At 46.6% G+C, this 25,175-nt stretch overlaps 1 protein-coding gene across 1 annotated transcript in view; it reads right to left on the minus strand.

Annotated features, from left to right (window-relative positions):
• The window catches only part of LOC310648256 (nucleolar transcription factor 1-like), a 254,864-nt gene extending 230,258 nt beyond the window's left edge, over window positions 1–24,606 (minus strand). The window contains exons 1-3 of the mRNA XM_083376002.1: window positions 24,557–24,606; window positions 22,588–22,735; window positions 19,320–19,495 (exon numbers count right to left, since the gene is read on the minus strand). Coding sequence (XP_083232128.1) covers window positions 19,320–19,495; window positions 22,588–22,642 — 231 coding nt within the window. The 5' untranslated portion in view covers window positions 22,643–22,735; window positions 24,557–24,606. The remainder of the gene's footprint in view (window positions 1–19,319; window positions 19,496–22,587; window positions 22,736–24,556) is intronic.
• Between the last annotated feature and the right edge of the window lie 569 nt (window positions 24,607–25,175).

The raw sequence follows: 25,175 nt of genomic DNA on the forward strand, positions 1-25,175 counted from the left end.
CCTGAGCTCCAGTCACCTTCCCGAAGTCAAGGGATAGACCAACAATGACTCAGGGAAGATCTCAGCATAGAGAAGGAAGAAGCACCTGTAACCAGCACCCTGGCCATGGCTGTTGCCTCAGCGGAGGGAGCGCAAGCCATCACACTGGCAGAAAATGGAAGTTCAGAATTGCTGACAATGGGGCAAGACCAAAGATGCGGGAGCTGCTGTGGTCCTCAGAGTGGACCCTGCCCAGCGGAGACTCCAAGCATCCTGAGACAATCCTGCCTAAGAAGAGCTCTTCAAAAGCATCTGAGGCCAACTTGCAGGCGGGGGCCTCGCAAAAGTCACGTTCCCCGGTCCGCAGGGGAGCCAAGAGATTAGCAACCACCAATGACTCTGAAGAGTGGAAATACCTGTCTGCAGTCCACAGCCAATCGGTAGAGAGGTTAGTGGAGAGGTTCAACAGGCTGGAAGTAAAGAGTAGGGAACAGCTCTCCCACTCCTCGCATGCAAGTGAGTACGATGACCAGTGGGAGCTTCGGCGACCTGTACCCAAGAGAAGCCCTAGCCCCGCAGACAGAGCATGAGTGGCTTCTCTGCATTCGAAGCCACCAGCATTAACCTCAAGCCCGGTGAGAAAGAAGAGTCCCAACCACCACTCGGGACACAGCAGTCCGGATTGTCACCACTCCTCAAGGACCTCGGAGCGCCACTCACAATGCAGGAGTCCCAGCCACTGGCCAAGCCCTAACCACCGTCGCTCATCGCAATCTCCTGACAGGCGCCACCACGATAGCTCCAGACAGCGAGAGGATGACAGCCCCGATGGACGACCTCGCTACTGAAGCCCGAGCCATCACCGATAACGTTGAAGCCCGGATCATTACCAGCACTGTGAGAGCACTGACCATTACTACTATCGGTCACACAGTCCCGAGCATCACCATAGGCGCCACCAGAGCCCGAGACCTGTGCAGAGAGAAGACCCAAATGTGGGTATTCAACATGATTTTGTTCAGCAGCTGGGAGGACTGCATGGCCTGTTGGACAGGCAGCCACAGGCTGGGGCACAGCAGCCGATGGGCCTGCAGCAGCCGGGGGTGCAGCAGCCGCTGCTGTGAGGACAGCAGACGTTCAGAGTGCAACAGCAATGGGGGGGACAGCAGCCCATGATGGCATCACCCCTTAAAGCAACTTTTGATGACGACCCGGAGAAGCTGATTTTCTTCCTTAATCAAGTATGTTCCCACATGAATCAAAATGCCAATTTTTACCCAGATCCAGCTGCTATGGTCGACATTGTCGCAGCTAATCTGGAAGGGGAGGCATCTGAGTGGCTAAACAATTTGTACAACGAGCAAGCACCTGAACTAGGAGACCTCCATCTCTTCCTCCTAGGGCTGAGGGCTAGGTTCGAGGACCAATCCATAGCCTTCAAGGCAGAGAAACAAATTCACAAGATAAAGCAGGGCGGTAGCCCTGCATTGGATTACGTGCGAGAATTTCGCAAGGTGGCAGGTCGATTGAGAGGTGGCCAGAGCAATCCCTAGTGCATCACTTCAAGGAGGGGCTACATGATCACCTTTCCCAGGCCTGCATCTACCAGGCAGTTCCCGATGAACTGCAAGAGTGGTACCATGCGGCAGTGAGACTAGACATCAAGCTTGCTCGTTATAAGAAGCAGATTCCTCCAGTAGCCGGACCGAAGCCAGGGCAGGCCAGGCGGCCGCCTCCATGAAGACCTCCAGCCATCAAAGCAGCGGAATCATCCAAGCCACCTCCTGGCCCACCAATCAAATGCTTCAGATGTGGGCAACAGGGACACTGAGCAGCGAATTGTCCAATCCAGTACCCCCAACAAGGGGGTAGATCGGGACCAACGGGGAGAGTTGGGAAAAGAATTCAGACCCGGGTCGATAGAGATGCTCTGAACCAGCCAGGCAGCCTCGTCTCTCCAAAAAACTCTCTCAGCAACTGCCAACTGAACTTTTATTCACCTCCTCTTTCTGAATACCAAATACATTACATAAACCCGATCCATCTCAAAAAAATAGGATTGTTGTTGTTGTTAGTTGCGAAGTCGTGTCCGACCCATCGCGACCCTATGGACAACGTTCCTCCAGGCTTTCCTGTCCTCTACCATCTTCTGGAGTCCATTTAAGCTCACGCCTACTGCTTCAGTAACTCCATCCAGCCACCTCATTCTCTGTCGTCCCCTTCTTCTATTGCCCTCAATCTTTCCCAGCATTAGGCTCTTCTCCAGTGAGTCCTTCCTTTTCATTAGGTGGCCAAAGTATTTGAGTTTTAGCTTCAGGATCTGGCCTTCTAAAGAGCAGTCAGGGTTGATCTCCTCTAGGACTGACCGGTTTGATCGCCTTGCAGTCCAAGGAACTCGCAGGAGTCTTCTCCAGCAGCATAGTTCAAAGGCTTCAATTTTTTGGCGCTCAGCCTTTCTTATGGTCCAACTTTCACTGCCATACATTGCAACTGGGAAGACCATAGCCTTGACTATACGCACTTTTGTTGACAGGGTGATGTCTCTGCTTTTTAGTGTGCTGTCTACATTTGCCATGGCTTTCCTCCCAAGGAGCAAGCGTCTTTTAATTTCTTGGCTACAGTCCCCATCTGCCTTGATCTTGGAGCCCAGGAAAATAAAATCTGTCACTACCTCCATTTCTTCCCCATTTATTTGCCAGTGTTCTGAACCAGCCCTCTTCTAACAAACCCCTTATCAGAAAGAAGAGACTGGAGAGCGTCCAAGGCTAAAAGGCTTCTGCCAAGATTTAATTACGCAGTTAACAAAAACACTAGAGCTTGTCTTCTCAAGCGGAAAAGTTGCTTTCAGCAACCAGCCCCTCCCCAAACACTCCTTTTATAGAGAGCTCAGGGCGTGGTCTCCCTGTGCCTCCTCCCGAGGAGTCCCATAGCCTTTCTTTGTTTGTTCCTGCTCGACTGCCTCCTGCGTCGGGCGTCCTTGAACAGGGCCAGCTGTGGGTCATCATCCTCCGCACTCTCGGGCTCACGCAGCTGAGAAGAGGTCCCCGGCTGAGGACTCTGCAAAGCCTCCAAACCATCATCAGCCGGTTCGTCTCCCTCCTCCCCCTCATCTGAGTCCTCCGATACGTCGGAGCCGGCTGTCGGACCCACAGGCTGGCCCTGAGTCACAACAGCCAGGAATTGAGAGGGCCGGATGCCATGATCTTGGTTTTCTTAATGTTAAGTTTCAACCCAACTTTTGCACTCTCCTTCTTCACTCGCAACAAGAGACTCTTCAGTTCCTCTTCACTTTCTGCCATTAGAGTGGTATCATCTGCATATTTTAGGTTGTTGATGTTTCTTCCGGCAATCTTAATTCCAACTTTTGATTCATTTAGCCCTGCCTTTCTCATGATGTGCTCTGCATATAAGTTAAATAGGCAAGGTGACAGTATACAGCCTTGCCGGACTCCTTTCCCAATTTTGAACCAATCAGTGGTTCCGTGTCCAGTTCTCACTGTTGCTTCTTGGCCCGCATATAGGTTTCTCAAGAGACAAATAAGATGGTCTGGTATGCCCATCTCTTTAAGGACTTGCCACAGTTTGTTATGATCCACACAATCAAAGGCTTTAGCATAGTCAATGAAGCAGAAGTAGATGTTTTTCTGGAACTCTCTAGCTTTCTCCATGATCCAGCGTATGTTAGCAATTTGATCTCTAGTTCCTCTGCCTCTTCGAAATCCTGCCTGTACTTCTGGTAGTTCTCGATCCACATACTGCTGGAGTCTAGCTTGTAGAATTTTAAGCATAACTTTACTAGCATGAGAAATGAGTGCAATGGTGCGATAGTTTGAACTAAACTGCCTTTCTTTGGAATTGGAATGTAAACTGATCTTTTCCAATCCTGTGGCCATTGTTGAGTTTTCCAAATTTGCTGGCAAATTGAGTGTAGCACTTTTACTGCATCGTCTTTTAAGATTTTGAATAGCTCAGCTGGAATACTGTCACCTCCACTAGCTTTGTTGTTGCTCAGCTTTTCTAAGGCCCACTTCACTTCACATTCTAGGATGTCTGGCTCAAGGTCAGTGACCACCTCATTGTGATTATCAGGGACGTTAAGCTCATTCTTGTATAGTTCTTCTGTGTAATTTTGCCATCTCTTCTTAATCTCTTCTGCCTCTGTTAGGTCCCTGCCATTTTGGTCCTTTATCATGCCCATTTTTGCATGAAACGTTCCCTTCATCTCTCCAATTTTCTTGAAAAGATCTCTGGTCCTCCCTATTCTATTGTTTTCTTCTATTTCTTTGCACTGTTCATTTAAGAAGGCATTCTTATCTCTTCTAGCTATTCTCTGGAATTCTGCATTCAATTGGGTGTATCTTTCTTTTTCTCCCTTGCCTTTCGCTTCCCTCCTTTCCTCAGCTATTTGCAAAGCTTCCTCAGACAGCCATTTTGCTTTCTTGCATTTCTTTTTCTTTGGGATGGTTTTGGTTGCTACCTCTTGTACAATGTTGCGAACCTCTGTCCATAGTTCTTCAGGCACTCTGTCTATCAGATCTAATTCCTTAAATCTATTTGTCACCTCTACTGTATATTCAACAGGGATATGATTTAATTCATACCTGACTGGCCTAGTGCTTTTCCCTACTTTCTTCAGTTTAAGCCTAAACTTTGCAACGAGAAGCTCATGGTCTGAGCCACAGTCAGCTCCTGGTCTTGTTTTTACTGACTGTATAGAGCTTCTCCATCTTTGGCTGCAGAGCATATAGTCAATCTGATTTCTGTGTTGACCATCTGGTGATGTCCATGTGTAGAGCCGTCTCTTGGGTTGTTGGAAAAGAGTGTTTGCTATCACCATCATATTCTCTTGACAAAATTCTATCAGCCTGTGCCCTGCTTCATTTTGTACTCCAAGGCCAAACTTGCCTGTTATTCCGGTTATCTTTTGGCTTCCTACTTTAGCATTCCAATCCCCCATGACGATAAGGACATCATTTTTTGGTGTTAGTTCTATAAGGTGCTGTAGGGCTTCATAGAACCGGTCAATTTCATCCTCTTCAGCACCGGTGGTTGGGGCATAGACCTGGACTACTGTGATATTGAATGGTTTGCCTTGGATTTGAACTGAGATCATTCTGTCATTTTGAGGATTGTATCCCAGTATTGCTTTTCCTACTCTTTTATTGACTATGAAGGCTACTCCATTTCTTCTGAGGGATTCTTGACCGCAGTAGTATACCTGATGGTCATCTGAATTAAATTCACCCATTCCTGTCCATTTTAGTTCGCTGATACCTAAGATGTCGATGTTTAGTCTTGTCATCTCTTTTTTTTTTATTGAAAAGTTTTACAATACAGTTTTCCTTTAAAGAACCCCCCCTTCCCCCACCCTCCTCCCCCCCCTACCTCCCCCCTACCTCCCCCCCTCCCCCCTCCCTCCTCGCCCCCCTCCCTCCCCCCCTCCCCCCCTCCCCCCCCGACTTCCCAGAGCTAAATACAAGGTATATATATATAAAAAAGCAATCATAAACAACCATATACTAACAATTACAAGTTCTAAAATCCATTACTCTCTAGCTTGTATAGGATAAAACAAGCCTTAGCACAGACATGTCAAACACAAGGCCCGGGGGCCGGATCCGGCCCGCGAAGTGGTTTCATGTGGCCCGCGAAGCCATCCTGGAAACAGTGAGGGAACGGCCCCCACTGCCTTGGCCCTGGCCCAGAGACCCTCCTTCTGTCAGAGACCCTCAGATCTGTCCCACTCCTGCTCAGGCCCCCATAGGCACCCTTGATGGGAACGATGTAGAGCTGGCCACGCCCACCCAGTAGGCCATACGCACTCTAGCCACGCCCACCCAGTAGGCCACGCCCACCCTGGACATACCCACCCGGCCCCCTGAGGGCAACCGCAATGCTGATGCGGCCCTCAGTGAAATTGAGTTTGACACCCCTGCCTTAGCAGTATTAAATATATATACGAAACTAAAATAGAAAAAAGAAAAAACAAAGCGAAGGAAGACTTATTCGAATGCTACATAAAACTTCTTAACCCTATACTTGTTCTGGATAAACTCAATCCATTTTCTCCATTCCATAATATAATGTTCTTGCGAATGATCTTTCAAATAGGCCGAAATCTTCGCCATCTCTGCCAGGTCGGAAACCTTTAAAATCCACTCTTGTATAGTCGGCAGTTCCTCTTTCTTCCAATATTGACCTATCAAAAGTCTTGCTGCCGTAACTAAGTTCAGCATCAGCTTGGAGTCCACAACTGTAGCGTCAACAATTATTCCCAACAAAAAAAATTGTGGGCAAAACTTTATCCTCCGTTTAAAAACCTTCTGCATATTCCACCAGACTTTTATCCAAAAAGCCTTAACCTTTTTACAAGTCCACCATATGTGAAAATATGTTGCATCTTCATCACCGCACCTCCAACATTTAGGCTGATAATTCGGATACATACTTGCAAGCTTTTTAGGATCTAAATGCCATCTATAAAACATTTTGTAAAAATTTTCTCTTAAATTTTGAGCTTGTGTAAATTTTACATTCCTCACCCAAATCTTTTCCCAGGTGTCCATTGTAATAACTTCCTGAATGTTTTGGGCCCATTTTATCATGCAATCCTTAACCAGCTCTGTCTGAATCGATCTCTATCAATGCAAGATATATCCGTTTAATATGTGCTGGTCCCTGATTTCTAATTTGCTTTATCAAATTTTCATCAGTCATTACAAATCCATTTTTCTGGTCTTCTTTCCACCTGGCCCGTAACTGAATATATTGAAACCAAGTTTGAACAACCTTCTCTTCTCGCAAGAAATTATATGATTTCAGGCACCAAACATTCCTTTCCAAACTTAAAATTTCCTTGTAAGTAGTCTCATCGTGTTTGAAACCAGCATGTATATTTTCTATTGCGTGTTTTGGAATTGCCCACAATGGTATCTTGCTGCTTAACTTGTATCTGTACTTCTTCCAAACTCTCAGCAATGCCTGTCTTAAAATATGCATCCTAAACACGGAATCTACCTTCTTATCATACAACAAATATGCATGCCAGCCAAACAACAAATCATGGCCCTCAAGATTTAATAACCTCGGTTGCGTCAAATTAATCCAATCGCTTATTCCTACTAATGCAGCAGCTTCATAATATAATTTAAGATTAGGCAATTTAAGGCCACCTCTCTCACGAGTATCCTGCATAATCTTAAGTTTAACTCGTGGCTTTTTCCCTGCCCAGACAAATTTATTGATACCACGCTGCCATTCCTCCAAATTAGAATCTTTCTTAAGAATCGGTATCATTTGAAATAAGAATAAAAATTTGGGCAGGACATTCATTTTCACTGCTGCAATCCGTCCCAACAAAGACAATTGCAATTTTTCCCAACTCTCCAATTCTTTTTGAATTTTCCCCCATAGTTTTTCATAATTATTTTTATATAGCTTTGTATTAGAGGGCGACAAAGTCACCCCCAAATATTTAACCCTTTTAACAATCTCAAATCCAGTTAATCCTTCTAAGAGAGCCTTCTGTGAAACTGTCATATTTCTAGCCAAAATTTTAGTTTTCTGTATGTTTACTTTAAATCCAGAAACCTTCCCATATTGTGTTATTATCTCCATCAGGTCCACAACAGAGTTCTCTGGCTGGGTCACTGTAACAACCAGATCATCTGCAAATGCTCTCAATCTATAGTCCTGATCTCCGACTTGTATCCCCTTAATTTTTTTCGAATTCCGAATCTTAACCAATAATATCTCTAATGTTAACACAAATAACAAGGGCGATAGCGGACACCCTTGCCTTGTGCCCTTCTCAATATTACATGCTGTTGTCAGGCTATTGTTAACTATAATACGGGCAGTTTGTTTTTGATATAATGCCCTAATCGGTTGTAGAAATTTTTCCCCAAAATCCATTTTGTCTAAAACTTTCAACAAAAATTGCCAATTCAATTGATCAAAAGCCTTTTCAGCATCTAAAAAGATTAGCGCTGCAGAGATCTGGTTGTGCCTTTCCAAAAACTCTAACACATCAACTATATGTCTCACGTTATTTTTCATTTGTCTACCACTAATAAACCCCGTTTGATCCCCATGAACCACCTGTTGTAGAACCCTCATCAATCTATTAGCCAAAACCTTAGCAAATATCTTATAATCTGTATTTAAAAGCGATATCGGTCTATAATTTTTAACTAAAGTAGCATCCTGGTCTTCCTTCGCAATCAAGAAAATAAAAGCTGTTCTCCAAGACGGTGGCACCTTTCCCCCCTTCTGGATTGTCTGGAACAGTTCCTTTAACGGTTTTATCATCTCTAATTGTAAGTTTTTATAATAGGCCGCAGTCAAGCCATCCGTGCCTGGTGCTTTATCCACCTTCAGTTCCTTAATAGCTGTAAAGATTTCTTCTTCTGTAATCAGCTGATTAATCCCCTCTTTTTGTACTTGCGTAAGAACCGGGATGCTAGCATTCTCCAAGTACGTATCAATATCTTTTGAATTAATGTCCTCTTTAGTATATAATTTCGAATAAAAATCCACAAAAGCGTCCTTAATAAGATTCTGTTGAAACACGACCCTTCCTTTATACTCAATCTTATCTATATTAGATGCCCTTTGTTTTTTCCTCAGTCTATAAGCTAACCATCTGCCTGGTTTATTGGCATTACAAAAAGTATTATGCCTAGCAAACCGCAGATTGGTCGCCACTTGATCAGCCATTAATTTATCAAATTGTCCTCTTAACAATCTAATAGCCTCCTTGATCTTCACATCCTCTGGGTTCAAAATCAAAGCCTTTTCTTTTTCCTTTATTTCATTCTCCAGTTCTTTCCTTCTATTCTCCACTACACGTCTATGTCTATTATTCATATGTATCAACACCCCTCTCATATAGGCCTTGCTAGCATCCCAAACCATATCCATAGAGGTACCCTTGTTCATATTAATCTCAAAAAAATCCTTCATCCGCTGTTTGCATTCTTCCACATTTCTCTGGTTTCTAAACAAATTCTCATTCACACGCCATGAGCGCCTATCTCTTTTTTCCTTATCAATCTCCAACCAAACTGGACTGTGGTCAGAGATAGTTCTTGCACAAATCTTCACCTTTTTAGTTCTCAAAAATAAATCATTAGTCGACAAAATAAAATCAATCCTCGAAAAAGATTGGTGTCTATCAGAATAAAAAGTATAGTCCTTCTCCTGCAAGTGTCTCTCACGCCAGATATCTCGCAATTCCAGGTCATCCTTCATTTCAAAAAAAGATTTAGGCAGTCTAGCATGACTTGGAATGCGCTTAAAAGCTCCAGCCTTATCCAACTGTACATCCATAACTCCATTCCAGTCCCCCATAAAAATAAAAGATTTATAATCCAACTGGGTAAGCTTTGTGTGAAGTAAGCTAAAAAAGTCAGCTTGTTGTTGATTTGGTGCATATAGTCCAACTAAAAGCGTCTTTTTATCTTCTAACAACAACTCAATCATAACATATCTTCCATGCTTATCTGCTTCAATTAAATCCGCTGTTAAGGCACTTTTAACATAAACAACCACTCCATTTTTCTTATTCTCTGCAGAAGCAACAAATTGCGTACCCAGTCTCGAGTTCATTAAATACTTTTGATCCAAAACTCTAATATGCGTTTCTTGCAGACATATAACATCTATCTTAAATTGTTTTAAATATTGAAAAACTTTCTTCCTCTTCTGCGGTGAATTTAGTCCATTAACATTCCAAGTTAAAAATTTAGTTGCCATGTATATCCTCAAAAAGCTCTTGGACCACAGCTTTGATAGGACTAATTTCTTTAGGCCGTGCTCCTCCCACAGCTTGGCTATGAATGCGTTGTGAAGAATCTGAAGACTTTTGCTGATCTTGCTCTTTTATTTTCTTTGCTCGTCTTAAAGCAGCACGCGTCACTCTTTGCTCTCTAGGATCATCCAAAGAAATTGTAGCTTGATCTCCTCCAGCACCATTTTCCTCTGTTTCCTCCTGTTGTTGTTCTTCTTCTCCAGATCCCTTTCCAGCTTCCAGAAGTGTTAATGGGGTTGCTTTTAAGACATTATTGTAGAAATCACGCGCTTGTTTCACAGTGATCAGCCTGTACCTTTTACCTTCATGCATCACCATCAGCCCTTCTGGAATCTCCCATCTGAATCTTATATCTCTTTGCTTAAGCTCATGCACAAGAAATGTATAGTCCTTCCTTCCCCTTAAAATCCTTGGAGGAATTTCTTTTAAAACCAAGACTTCTTGTTCAGCAATCACGACTTTAGCATCGTAGGCAGCTTGTATCACTTGATCTCTAATTTCTCTTTTTGCAAAGTAAACCACCACATCTCTAGGCAACTTTCTCTGTCTAGCAATCCATGAATTCACCCGAAACACTTTATCCATAGCTGCTCTTATTTCAGATGCTGGCTGGTTCATCTCGTTTGACCACGTCCAGCTTGCCTTGATTCATGGATCTTACATTCCAGGTTCCTATGGAGAAAAAATCTTTACAGCATCGGACTTTCCTTTCACCACCAGACATATCCACAGCTGAGCGTCCTTTCGGCTTTGGCCCAGTTGCTTCATTCTTTCTGGCACTACTAGTACTAGCCCTCTGCTCTTCCCCAGTAGCATATTGGACGCCTTCCGACCTGAGGGGCTCATCTTCCAGCGTCATATCGTTTTGCCTTTTGGTACTGTCCATAGGGTTTTCATGGCAAAGATACTGGAGTGGTTTGCCATTTCCTTCTCCAGTGGATCACGTTTTGTCAGAACTCTCTGCTATGACCTTTCCGTCTTGGGTGGCCCTGCACGGCATAGCTCATAGCTTCATTGAATTACGCAAGCCCCTTCGCCACGGCAAGGCAGTAATCCATGAAGCGGATATTGTTTTTTACCTTTATGCTATGTATAAAAAAACTATAGCATGTTGCATTTATGAAATCAATGAACTGCTACAAAGAAAACAAATGTTTATTTCTGCACGCAAAAGCATTTTGAACTCCAAAAAAAAGATGCTGGGTCGAAGGTTACTTTCAAATAAAATACTCAGTCTATTTGAGTCCTCCTCGTATTTATGAAATAAAAAGCTGGTGCAAACTATAAAAACTACAAATAGAACAATTGAAAAGAAAAAAATTGCCAGGGAAAAAAAAGAAAAGGACAGGAGAAAAAGGGGAAAAAACCTTTCTCCTTCATCCCAACAGGTAAAAACAATTTTAGTAGCTTATCTACCATCTTTAAATACAGCATAATTATCCCCATACCTCACCTTGGTCTGCCAGTCCTCTTCCCCCACTCAGTGTGTTTGTGTTGTGTGTGTGTGAGACAGACAGAGGCACTTGCGCTTCCCTTCTCTCTCTCTCTCTCTCTCTTTCTGCCCATGGTCTGCCAGTCCTCTTCCCCCACTCAGTGTGTGTGTCTGTGTGTGTGTGTGTGAGAGAGAGAGAGTGAGAGAGTGAGAGAGGCACTTGCGCTTCTCTCTCTCTCTCTCTCTCTCTCTCTCTCTCTCTCTCTGTCCCCACCGGCGCTTCTCTCCTGCCCTTGTTGCGTCTCCACGGAGGAAAGCGAGCTGAATATGAACGTCCGCAGTGTGTCAGCTTGTCGGCTTGTCACTGGCCGGCTGGCCAGGTGAGAACGAAAGGCAGACGGGGAGGGCTCCCCCTTCCCTCTCCAAGGCAAGCTGCCCTCCTCTCCATCCTGTGCCCCCTCCCCCAAAGAGATTGGCTGGCAGAGTTTGTCAATTTCTGCTCTTCCTCCTCTTCCTCCTTGTCCCCATTTCCGCTTGAGCAGTTTGCGCCAGAAGAAGAAACGGGGTGCTCCCCCCGACCCGCTGTTTCTCTTCCTCTCTTTCCTTCTCCCATCACTTCTTTGGTGCGTGTTTGCTGGGAGGCCACCCAGATTTGAGCATCTTGGATTCCAACTCTTCCTCCCACACACCCCGCCCCCACGCATCCCTTCTTCCTCCCCCAACCCCCTCCTCCCACCCTGACACCAGCACTGCCCACCCCCTTTTCCCCATCCTTCCCATGAGCGTGTGGGGCTGCCCCTAGCTTGCGATGGGACTGGCATGGAAGGTGATGCCGCCACGAAGAGGGTAGCAGCCCCTGCGCCCGGGCGCAGCAGCCAGAAGGGTGGCTGAGTGTCCCTCACGCCCCTATTAAGCTCTCCCCTCCCTCCCTCCCTCCCTGAGCCCAGGAACGTCCCCCTTTCCCCATTACTCTGAGTGCCATTGCGAAGCTTCAGTGCAATTGCAAGGCGTGCAAGCAAGGGGGCTGCGAGTGTCAAGGCGCAAACCCTGCACGGTGCCAGGCTTGGGGATTTTTTTGAACGTGGCATAAAATCAGGAAGGGGGGGCTGGCTGTCTGGCCAGGAAAACTCCCTCCTTTTGCCTGTTTCCCCCCCTTCTGCCTTTCCAGGAGGAAAACAGCATCTCCCCCTCCCCAAATTCTCTTTCCAAACCAGCTGCTGGTGACAACCAAGGTGATACAATGCCCACCTGACTTGTCTCCTGCTGGTGCCCTGCCTGCCAACCCAGACGCCACTACTTCAGTCTTTCTGGGTAGCCCCGGCCCGGCCAGGAAGGGAACTCCTGGGGACGGTGCCCCAGAAGAGGGCCTGAGAGCCTGGGCAGGCAGCGAGCTTGCAATCGCACTCAGACAGAGACACAGAGAGAGAGAGACAGAGAGACACTTGCACTTCTCTTTTCTCTCTCTCTCTCTCTATCTCTGCTCTTGGTCTGCCAGTCCTCTTCCCCCATTCAGTGTGTCTGTGTGTGTGTGTGTGTGAGAGAGAGAGAGACAGAGTCAGAGAGAGACAGAGAGAGGCACTTGCACTTCCCTTCTCCCTCCCCTCCTCTCTCCCCTCCCCCCGATCTGCTCACCACACATTCTTCTCTGACAAGCTGACTGGGCTGGCTTTAAATCGGCTCTTCTCTCCTGCCCTTGCTGCATCTACCTCTTCCTTCCCGGCAGCCGGGACTCCGGCACGCCTTCCCAGCCATCAGGGCCAACGGTAGCACCGGCTGGGGATCGCAGGGCCTGGGCTTCCTCTAGGCTGCGGCTTGCAGGAGGGCTGGCCCACTCAGTGGAGGCTCCGGAAGGACGCTCCCAGGGGGGATCACGGGGCAGCCCCGCGCGGCTCCCCAGCCACATGAGCCTCGGATGGGGCCAGCCTGGGAAAGGGACTTCCTGGCCATGCTTTTCCTAGGGGGTGGGGCACCCGGGCGCAGGGCCAATCAGGAGTCCTGAGAGAGAGAAGGGAAGTGAAGCGCAAGTGCCTCTCTCTGTCTCTCTCTCTCTGCAAATGGTGGAGGAGGACTGGGAGCCACAAGAGAAGGCTGAGCCACATGCAGCTCCAGAGCCACAGTGTCGGGCCTGGCACGCCCGACATTCAGAGGGGCCGCGGAGCGACTCGCCAGGCCCCGAAAACTACCGCCAGCGTCCGCGGAGCGCCCCGCCAGGCCCCAAAACCAACTGCCGGCACCTGCGGTTTCCTGGAGGGCCGGGAACACGCCCGGCCGTCGCCACACCCCAGCAACCACCTGCCCTACTCCCGGGGAAGCCACGGAGTGTCCTACCAGCCTCCAGGGACCCCCGTCAGTCTCTTCATCTCCCTGACGAGCTGCCGCGCTCCGGAGGTGGTTGCCGGCCTCCACGCCGTTCTAGTGGGCGGGGGAAAGGAGCGGCCGGGTTGACAGCACAGCGGCAGGCCGCCTACCAGCTGGGGAGGCCGCAGACCAGCTTGCTGGCTCCCGGAAGTAACCGACGAGTCAGGAAGGAGTACGGCTGCCGTTTACAGCCAAGGAGCGACCAGCTGGCTTTCGGAGACTGCAGGGGAGAGCATGAATGCCGACGCGGCCTGACAGCCTCCAGGGCCGACCAGAGGGCCAGGGAGCGGCCGTCCAGTGGAGCGGCCGGTCGAGACCCAGCGCTCATGCGGCAGGACACAAACGGACGCCGGGGTGACTCAGGGGGTGGTGGAGACTGCCGGCGGGACGGGGAGGGGCTCAGGGCACAACTTATGGCGGACTGGAGAGCTGAGGGGAGGGATGAGAATATGCAGAGCTCTGGGGAAAAGGAGGGTGGTTTGGGCTGGGGGGTGGCTTACCGGTTGCAATGGTGGTGGGCGGGTGCAAAAGGGTGGGAACCATGGGAGGCAGTAGTTAAGTAGGGTGTGGGCGTGGTGGAATAATTAGGGGTGTGGTGGAGGGTGTTGGCTTTGCCGGCTATTTAACAGCGTTGAGTATGCTGTAGAATCAACGCTGACTTCGTTTGTCTTCGAGCAACTGTTTATGAGGCTAATCAATGTGGCTTAGGAGAACCAGCTCCCGTTCCGGTTTCATTCTTTTTGGTGACTCGTCGGACGGGCCCTGAAACACAGGTTGCCGACCCGTGTGCTAACCCATCTGGCAAAGGGGCGTTTTCACTAAATTAGACCTAAGAGAAGCATACTACCGAGTAAGAATGAAAACGGGAGATGAATGGAAAACCGCCAATGCCAGTGACGTGGCAGTCAGAGCAGTACTTTTGCAAAAGAACCATGAGGGGATCCTGCAGCCCTGTGCCTACACCTCAAAAAAGTTCACAGACTGTGAGAGAAGGTGGGCAGTTTGGGAGAAGGAAGCCTTTGCAATTCGTTGGGCTCTGTTAAACTGGAGGCATTACCTAGAAGGGAGCAAGGTGTATTTTGAAGTATGGACTGATCACAAAAACTTATGAGGCACTGAAAACTCCTCGCAAGCTTTCCCCTAAACAAGTATGGTGGGTGCAGTATTTTAACTGGTTTAATTTCACCCTAAAGTACATACCGGGGGGAAAAAACTTTTTAGCTGACGCTCTATCAAGATTGGCTCAGTACGAGAGCCAGCGTGAAGAGGTTAATGAATCAATCATACCTACACTGCAAGTTGTGTCTCAATTAACGCTGCAAAGAGCCTCAACTTCTAGAGTCCCAAACCCCAACGATCCTGGGACAAGAAAGCTAAAACAGGAACTCCTCAATGATCAATGGTTCAAGGGTACCTTGACATGTAGGGACGGCTTAGCCTACAAAGCGGGGAAGTTGTATTTGCCCAAAACCCTCCACTTTCATGCTCTCAAGCACGGTCACAATGTGAAACAAACTGGACACTTCGGCTATTTAAAAACACTGCATTTGATTCGTTGGCAGTTTTGGTGGCCAGGTTTGAAACGGGACGTAAAGAACTACGTCAAAAGCTGTGCTGTGCCACTAAGAGAATTCCCGGGAAGCCCCCTGGACTATTACAACCGGTAGCGGACCCTTCCCAGCCATGGGAAGAGATCGCTATGGATTTTATAGTTGAGTTACCTGAAAGTAAATATGGTGATATGGACTGTGATTGATCTTTTTCTGAAGCAGGCTCATTTTATTGCCTGCAAAGGACTCCCATCAGGCCAGAGACTGGCCAAGATGTTTCTTAAGCACATTTCTCATGGTTCCGACAGATGAAACCCATCAAAAAAAACTTCCAAGGCAAAATTCTTCCTTAAAGAACGTTTATTCGGGAAACAAAGTATCGGCACTACATAGTTGAACCCAAAAACTAAATTCCCTTCCCCCAGATACAAAGTAACAAAGTACAATTCCCACCCCCAATAAACTGTCATAAAACACTTTCCCCAATTAGCTTCAAGGGGGGGGACTTTCTCCTCAGCTCCTCAGCCCACCAAAATGTTATCAGCTCATCCTTGAGTTCCCACAGCAGCGTTATTATTATGGCTAGCTGAGCTTACATCCCAACACCACCACCACCACCCACTGCACCTGATTTCTAAAAGTAAGAAAAAGCATTTAAAGGAATAGAGAAAATGGCTGCATTTTCATCAGTTGTCAGAGCAGGAACATCCGATGTTAGCAGCATTGACAACATTTACATACTGCACGGCGCACCACAGCGAATAATCTCTGACAGGGGAGTGCAATTTATGGCCAAATTTTGGAGGGGCTTCCTTAAACTAATTGGCTCATTGCAGGGGTTGTCATTGGCCTTTCATGTGTCTACGAATGGGGTGGCTGAAAAAGCAAAATTGATGGTGGAGCAGTACCTTAGATGCTATGTGGACTATCAACTAACTGAACTGACCTCCTCCCTTTCACAGAGGTGGCTTACAATAACACTGTTCACAGTAGCACCGGTTTTACGCCTTTTAAAGTTGCTGCAGGGAAAGAATTTAACCCAATACCTGAGTATCCTCAGGGACCCTCTACCTCCCAAACTCTTGACCAGAGGGTGAAGGGGTGGGGGGAGGTTTGGGACAAAATGAAACTCGCTCTAAAAAAAGCTTCCGAAACGTGTAAGACAGGGCTTTTCAACCTTTTCACCCATTGTACCACTTTTAGGATGTGGCAACATCCGAGTACCACCAGTCGCCTAGCAAGGTGTCAAAACCTTGATGACCAAAAAAAAAAAGGAAAAAAGTGATGAAGTACAGGTAGTCCTCAACTTACAACAGTTCGCTTGGTGACTGAAGTTACAATGGCACTGAAAAAAGTGCCCCCCCAAGCCACAGCTGAGCAAGACACCTGCCTGTCCGCCTAAGGTTTTTGTTGTGAGCATTTCTGTTGAGGATTGACAGCAGGGATGGGGGGGTGTTTGGTTTTTATTCCCATCTTCTGGGTGATTGCAGCAGGTTTTGGTCCCTTCCCTTGAAAGGGACACCATCTGGTAGCAGTAGAACAGGACTTTTCAACCTTTTCACCCATTGTACCACTTTTAGGATAAGGCACTCTCCGAGTACCACCAGTCGGCCAGCAAGATGTCAAAAGCATGACCAAAAAAAAGGAAAAAAATGATAAAGTACAGGTAGTCCTCGACTTACAACATTTCGCTTAGTGACTGTTCGAAGTTACGACGGCACTGAAAAAAGTGACTTATGACCATTTTTCACACTTATGACTGTTGCAGCATCCCCAGGGTCATGTGATTTACATTCGGATACTTGGCAACCGAATCATACTTATGATGGTCAGTGTCCCAGAGTCATGTGATCACCTTTTGCAACTTTTTGACAAGCGAAGTCAATGGCTGGGGGGGGAACAGCTCATCACTCAGGTTTGCAGGGTCCCTGTGTGGGGGGAATCCATGGGTCTCTGGTGGAGGGGGGTGGGACTGGGGTGGGTGCCCTCCTTCCCTCACTCTCTCCCATTGTCCCTTCCTTCCTTCCTTTCTTACCTCCATCTTTGTCCCTTCCTCCTTCCCTTCCTCCCTTCCATTTTCCCTCCCTCCCTCCCTCAGGTTACAGGGTGCCTGTGTGTGGGGGGGGGGGAATCCATGGGTCTCTGGTGGAGGAGGGTGGGACTGGGGTGGGTGCCCTCCTTCCCTCCCTCTCTCCCATTGTCCTTCTTTCCTTCCTTTCTTACCTCCTTCTTTGTCCCTTCCTTCCTTCCCTCCCATCTCCCCCTCCCTCCTCCCTCCCTCCCTTCTCTGTGAGCTTGAGGTTGCTAAATGAGGCCAGTAAATACTTGCTGCAAGGAAAGCAATTGGGATGGCGCAGCAGAGAGAATTGGTGTTTCTCCACGCACGCTCATCAGCGTGCATGGAGAAACACCGGATCTCGAGTCTTCGTCCCAACTGCTTGCCTTGCTGCAAGGAAAGCAATTGGGATGGCGCAGCGGAGCGAATCGGCATTTGAAACGCCGGATCTCGAGTCTTTGTCCCAACTGCTTGCCTTGCTGCAAGGAAAGCAATTGGGACACGCAGCAGAGGGAATTGGCGTTTCTCCGAATGCGCTGATGAGCACGCGTGGACAAATGCCGGATCTCAAGTCTTCGTCCCAATTGCTTTCCTTGCTGCAAGGAAAGCAATTGGGATGGCGCAGCGCGCGGGGACAAACGCCAGATCTTGTGTCCTCATCCCAACTGCTTGCCTTGCTGCAAGGAAAGCAATTAGGATGCGCAGCAGAGGCAATCCGCGTTTCTGAGCAGAGCTGAGCAACACACAGAAAGCAAACTGAAACAAAAACACAGGGACTATCAGAAATGCAAGATCAGCGTGTGCTCAGAAACGCTGAATCTTGAGTTCCTCAAGCTGGGAAGGAGTGCAGCGGGGGGGAGGGGGGAGGCGGGGGTGAGAGGAAGGCGATGCCGCATACCACCAGCCAGGTGCTCGCATACCACCAGTGGTACGCGTAGCACCGGTTGGAAAGCCCTGGGTATAAGAAACAGATTAAAAAAGGGCTCCCCAGAGGTCATTCCAGGTTGGGGAAAAAGTTTACTTATCCACAAAATATTTACAACTCAAGTTGCCTAGTAAGAAATTGGGACCAAAATACCCTGGTCCTTTCCCCATCGTAAAAATCATAAATCCACTTATGGTGGAGTTAAAGCTTCCCTGGCTTTTAGGGAAAATCCACCCTGTGTTTCATTATAGTCTACTAAAACCTTTCCGGGGTTCCACTTTATGACCTCTCACTAAGAAGGCACCTGGCCCTCTGCTAGTAGCTGGACAGAGACATTATGAAGTGAAGCTTTTTCTTGATTCTAGGCTTTGTAAGGGAATGTTACAGTTTTTGGTACAGTGGAAAGGATACCCATTATCCGAGGCCACTTGGGTGAAATCTAGTGATGTAAAAGCCGACAGACTCATTCACAAATTTTATGACAAACACCCTAATAAGCCGAGAGGCAACCCCTAACCTATGGTTTTGTTTGAATTGCAGGATTTATGCTTTTTGTTAAGGGGGGGCAGATGTCAATTAATACTCAGGACTTAATTTTCCTTTATTAGTGACCCAATTCTGATAAAATTTAGCTACTTTCATTTCCAAGGCTTTCTCCTTGAAGCCCAGTGAAATCAGACTAGGACTTATTTTCTGGGTGGGTCTTATTTTCGGGGAAACATGGTACAGCCTAAATATAATATAGCTGTCAAGAGCAATACCGCAACCCAGGCAGGCCAAATAAAGACATAGGAATGGGGTGCCTTGATTGGAGTCAAAGAAGAGAAATACAGTTCTAAGAGAAAAAAAGTTCTAGTGCAGGGGTGTCAAACTGCTGGCCCGTGGGCTGGTTTCATCATACTGAAGCCGTCCCCACCCCATTGCTGGCAATGCAAAAAGAGTCACGATACGTGACATGGCAAATTTGACACCCATGTTCTAGTGGCTTGAGATCACAAAATATATTGAAAGAGCTCCCAAAACACAAATGGGGAAACCTCTATAGGCAGACAGCACAAAAGACCTTGTCATCACATTGGAACTGTTCCTGGATCAAATGCTCAAATTAAATTAACAAACACAGAATTCCAAGTCCAGCCTACACAAGAACTCATCCTAAGTAAAGCATCATTTCATGTCAGTCCTCTTTGAGCCCAGCAAGCAGTTACCTCATTGGAGATCTCAATCCATTTCATCTTGCACATATCACCAGAGAAGTCTTTGAAGGCAACTTTATCCCAGTCCAGATGAGATTCAGTGGTTTTGAACTTGCTGCCATCATTGGAGGGCAGGTTATTTTTCATGCACTCTAAGAGGGTCAGCATGTCTTCCTGGGTCCATCGATCTGAAGGAAAAACAAAAAAGGGAAAGATGTCATACAAGGCATTTTAATGTGCACACTAGGGCAGCCATTTCCAACCTAGTGCCCTTCAAATGTCTTGGTATGTTTGCTCAAGGCCAGCATGGTCTTTGGAATTCTGGGAGTTATAGTTCCAATACATTTCACATTAAAAGTTTTAATAGAAACAGCAGCTAGTGGTATTATTTATATTACAGGCAATAGAGAAACAATCCATGTATTACATTTTTAAAAAAAATCCAAATGTGGACATTTTACAAGTTTCAATGTACAATTGGGACTACAAACTTAAAATATTTTTTGTGGCTATGATAAACAGTGGATCCAATTCTTATACCTATAAAATTGGAGCATAGTTCTTAAAGTTTGCTGATAAAAACAACTAGCAATCTGCTTCAAGATCACAGAAGCAATGTCATGGTTTTGAAAATATTAAATTACATCCTCAATTGGTAGCCAAAAAAAATCCATGGAGGAAAAACCATGAACAGATAGTGAAAGTTGGATTTTCTTGAGGGTCTTGACCTTGTTTTACTTTATTGTGATTAACGGTATAACCATACAGACATATTTACTGAAATGTGAACCTCACAGTAGTCAGTGGGTCTTATAATTTCTAAAGCACAGGCACTCTTTAGAGATTTGGACTACTTTTCCCATAAATCCAACTAAATACAATGAAAGATACAGGTAGTCTTCAACTTATGACTGTAATTGAGCCTGGCAATTATGTAAGTTATGATGGTTGTAAAGCAGATCACCATGTGACCGCACGTTTCTATCTTCTTTGTGGCAGTCATTAAGTGAACACCATGGTCATTAAGTCAACCCATTGTTTACTAGGGCTGTCTTTTTGCCAGAAACCAGAAGTAAACACCAGTTTCCAGCAAAAATGCAAATTGGGTCACGTGACTATGGGAAGCTGCAAACAGCTGTAAATGCAGGCTGGTTGCCAAGTGACCAAAATGCAGTTATGTGACCATAAGGAGGGCAGGATGGCTGTTGGAACTTCAGAACCGGGTCATAAGTAGCTTCTGAGGGGTCTGTTGTAACTTTGAACGGTTGCTAAGTCAAGGACTACCTGTAATAGATTATGAAAGTTATAGCTCAAAATGTTTCAAAGGCATGAATTGCCTATTCTTGCTGCATAGCAAGTAGTGATTAGATTGTATCCTAATTCACTGGACAACAAATTTTTCCAAAGGTTTTGCTTGCTGAAATTTTTTTGATTATGATAGACCCCCTCAAACTGAACACAAATATAATTTCAGAATGACAATCATATAGGAAACTTGAAAAATATGAAATGAACTTCTAATGACTATGTTTTTAATTGCATGCTCCAGACACACTGCATGAGTTCAACGGGTCTAAAAGTGCTGATTTTCGTTTGTACTCTCACTGCAGTGTCCAACAATAGTCATCCAGCATTGATGGGATTCCAGTTGCCCTGATACTGTTTTTCCATTGTAGCAATGTCCTGGTGAAACCTTTCACCAAGTTTGTCACTGACTGCACCTGTTTTTTCAGGAAAGAAGTCCAAGTGTGAATGCAGAAAATGAATCTTCAGTGACATGTTGCACTTCATGGTCTTGTATGCTGTAAGATGTTTACCAACCACCAAATGTAGTCTTGGTGCTCTGTAGTTGCCAAGAAAATTCTCAACATCCTTGAATGCTTTCCGTTTGTCTGGCCCCACTAACAGATCTTTGAACCGCATGTGATTGATGATGTATCTGATCTGTGGACCAACAAAAATGCCTTTCTTAAATGCATGTTATTCTTGGAAACATCTGTCTAAAATAACAAAAACGTACACCTTCCTTGTTCATCACTTTCACAAAAATTTTCATCAGTCCAAGTTTTATGTGAAGCAGATACAAAAATATTTTTGTTGGGTCAAGAAGTGGATCATGTGCCATGTTTTTCGGTCCTGGAACCAAATTCTTTCAGAGTGTCCATTTCCTTTTAATATAACGCGACTCTCTTGCACAGCTGTCCCATTCACATATGTAATAGCAGTACTTGCTATATTGGAGCTGCAGTCCAAGCAGCAGAGCCACTACTTTTAGATCTCCACAGGTATTCCAGTTGTACTTGGTGTACTGGATGTGCTTCAACATTTCCATGTTTTCATATGTTTCTTTCATGTGTGCAGCATAGCCAATAGGTACTGAAGGGTGTCCAATGCCATTGTGTAAAAACAGATTTCTATAAAATTGTACCTGGTAAGTTAAATTACAGGTTATTTTCATGATTAGCAGCCAAAAATTCTTTAAGATACACCTCAAATTGTTCAGGAAGCAACATTTTTGTTGTCCAGAGAAATCCAGGATGCTATGGCTCACCTGTCACCTGGAAAACTCTTCTGCATCTTCTACAGATGCAAGGACATGAGCACTGTCAATGTTTCTACACACACAATACCCTAAACTAAGCTGTGAACTAGCTGTCAATGGACTTGCAGACTGTGGCTTCTCCTCCCTTTCCACAGGAGGTATGGCTGCAAACTATACTCTGTGATTTGCTTTGAAGTTCCTGCATCATCTAAATATAGCACAAAATGGCTTCTTCCAGCCAGCACAAACAAGAGAGGGAACCTTTGGTTGTTTTTTTAAATGTATTTTCATCACAGCACATTCAGATGATACAGGAACCTTAGAATAACCCATATGGGTCACTCCAGCCACACTGTTTGCTGGTGGGCAGTCCGGAGATGTATTCATGGTTAACCACAAGCCAGATTCACTGCATTCTCTAAATGTAGACTAGAGTAGAAATAGCCAATGAGATGACATTGCTGATAAAACCAGAATAGTGTTACACCTCGTTTGTGTGACCATAGATAATATCTGAGAAAGAATCATACATGTTTCAAACTTTGCTTCCATACGTTATCTGTTAGCAACAGTATTAAGTCCTGTTTGGGATTATTTTTAATGAAAGGAACTAAGCATCTTTAAAATTTAATAAGCAACTTATTTAGTAAAGTTGAATATTTCAAGAAGTGGCAGCTAGGAATAGGATACTGCATAATTTTCTACTGTAGCATTGGCCTTTCCGGCATTCCTTCTCACCTTTTGGGGGGGCTGTCATTTCTAAATCAGTTGGACTATCTGCTGCTCCGTTCATCCTCCACCTTTCAGACCCAAGGGTGACACCTCCTGGGTCTCCCCCTTCCAGCTCCCTCTTACCCCTTCACTGTGGCACCAATCAACTTTGACCCTGAAAAAGATAAATTGTAACAATGATCTCAGCTTACCAGTCCTACCTTCACAAAAAGGTACAAAAGCTGTCAGCGCAAACATGGGAGTTTAGGTTAGTAGCTCCTGGAAACTAATACACTGATCAAACAATCCTTGAACCTGTGAAGTACTCAGGTATTCAAGAGCAAGTGGGAGCTGAAAGAGGAGACAGGTCCTCACAATGCCTCTATCTGATGGGAGGGCTAAAAATTTCCTATGAAGTTGAGGAAGGTACTAATGGTTTAAGATGGTTTCAGGAACAACCTAAACTTCTTTCTTCAGAATACTGAAGAAAATGGGACTGCACCTGGGAGACCTAACTATGAAGGAGAATTGGGGGGACGGACAAGGAAATGGGGCTTGGTAGTCTGCTTAACTGGGAAAAAAAATCCAGGGATGCTGGTGGGAAAAGCTGCTTCAAGCAGAATCCATTTCACAGGTGAGGAAGAAAACCAAGAGAAGTGGGGAAGGGTAGATGGATTACAGGAGAGGAATGGGGGGGCGTGGAAATCAAGGGAACTTGCATTAGGGAAGCTCAAGATCACTTAAACATTTAAGCCTAACCTGCCTCACATGATTGTTAAGGTTAAAATGACAGGAGAACTATAAAGATCTCTGGAGGAAGGTTAAGATAAATTCCAAATGTAGGAGTAGAAGCAGTAACAAAGGCAATAAAATAATTTTAGACAGGTGACAAAGAGAATTACAACCGAAAGGAAAAAAGTGACCGAGTGCCTTGGTACCGAAGTAGAATTGTTACAGGAGATATCAGCCAGCATTAATGAAGGGGGGAAATAGGGGGCCAGAGCGGATCTGTGGGCGAAACAAATGAAAAGGTGATTTTCTCGGCCGAGCCGAACGGATATTCTTCGAAAGCAACGCATCGCCCAGCGACAGGGTAAGCAGAGTACAGGCGAATCGGTTGGAAGGGGTGGAGACGAGGCAGTCCAGGCAAAGGTGAGGAATCTGCGGACCTCTCCTCTCCCCTTCCACCACCCTTCAGAGGCCGCACCATCGCCAGCCAATCTCCGTCCCCGTCTGTCTGCAGCAGAAGAGGCGCTAGCTGCTGCTAGTTGCAGCCCTCCCCCTTTACGCCTGTCTCCAGGCAGGCGGGAGAGCCGAGCTGGTGGTGCAGCTGCTTCGCTTCCCCGCCCCTTTCCGCTCCGCACGCCCTGCCGACGCCGCCCCTGCCTGATTTCTCTGCCACCCAGGGCTTTTTTTTAACCCTAACTCGGCCTCCAGCCTCCTGGCCCCGTTCCTTCATTCCTCCCCGCCTTGACGCTTGAAGACAAGAAAGTCTTGCCCCGTCGGCTCTCAGCAGTGCCAGCGTTCCTCGCCAACCAACTTCAATCGCCCTTACAGGAAGAGAGAACTTTGAAACCGCCGGATTCCAGGATCTTTCCCCTGCAAAGGATTTCGTGGTCTTCTACCTTCCGTTCTGCTGTACTGAATTTCCACGGGATTTAGTCAAGATATACACATAACTGCGTCAACAGACCTCAACCTACATTCCCCGTGGAATCCTAAGAAAATAATCTGAAGGAAATCAGATGGGTTCCCAAGTCCAGAATCTCCCTTCACTGGCAATATCCCTTATCTCAGTAAGATTCGTATCCCAGCCCAAGCGACGATCCCTAAAGGCGGCACCTTCCGATAGAGTAAACCGTTCCTTTATTCCCCCCTTCGGACAATCTAGCGGGGGAGGCGAGCTCCCACACTGTTACCCGTCGTTCAGGCGGGCGGTAAAGGCAGCTTTCCCGGCCACTTAAGAACGAACCTCAGCTCCCCCAAACCCCTGTACCATAGCGCGAAGCAGCGGACCACACTTAGTCGGCCGGGAGCAAGAAGCCGAACACTGCCCAGCGTGTGCAGAGGAAAGGGGAGCACCAAGCGAGTTCCGCGTCTCTCCGTCGGTGTAACCTCGCCGAGGCGGTTAAGGATGAGACAAGCCCGATTCGTTGAGAAGGCGGCAGTAGCGAGCGGGGAGGAGCAGGAGAGCCGCTGGTGGAAGGGGGGCGGGGATGGTTGGCTAGCGGGAGGGATAAATGAATATCCGGCTAGGGGTGTCCAGGCAAAGCCAACAGAGGGCAGGTCGCTCTGGCGGCGGCTCCTCTCCCTCTACCGGTGCCCGCACCCCCGAGTCAAACCTAGTTAACCCGATTTTCCACACCTAGTTGCAGCGGGTGTAGGATGGCGAAAAAGCTGCTCGTCGAGAGAGCTAAGATGAGGGAGGGACGCCAAGCAATTCGTCTGCATGAATCCACCCTCCGGGTGGCGGAACGCGCGCTGGCTGTAACCGGTCGAAAAGACCATGCTGTTGTCCGACCTCGTCAGGCTGATAAGCGCGGTAAAGTAAGAAGAATCCAAAGTGGGAGACGAAATGCTTTTCACGTAATTTACAAAGCCACTGTGCAGCAACC

This window comes from Vipera ursinii (genome assembly GCF_947247035.1).
Source record: "Vipera ursinii genome assembly, chromosome: W".
Classification (NCBI taxonomy): domain Eukaryota; kingdom Metazoa; phylum Chordata; class Lepidosauria; order Squamata; family Viperidae; genus Vipera; species Vipera ursinii.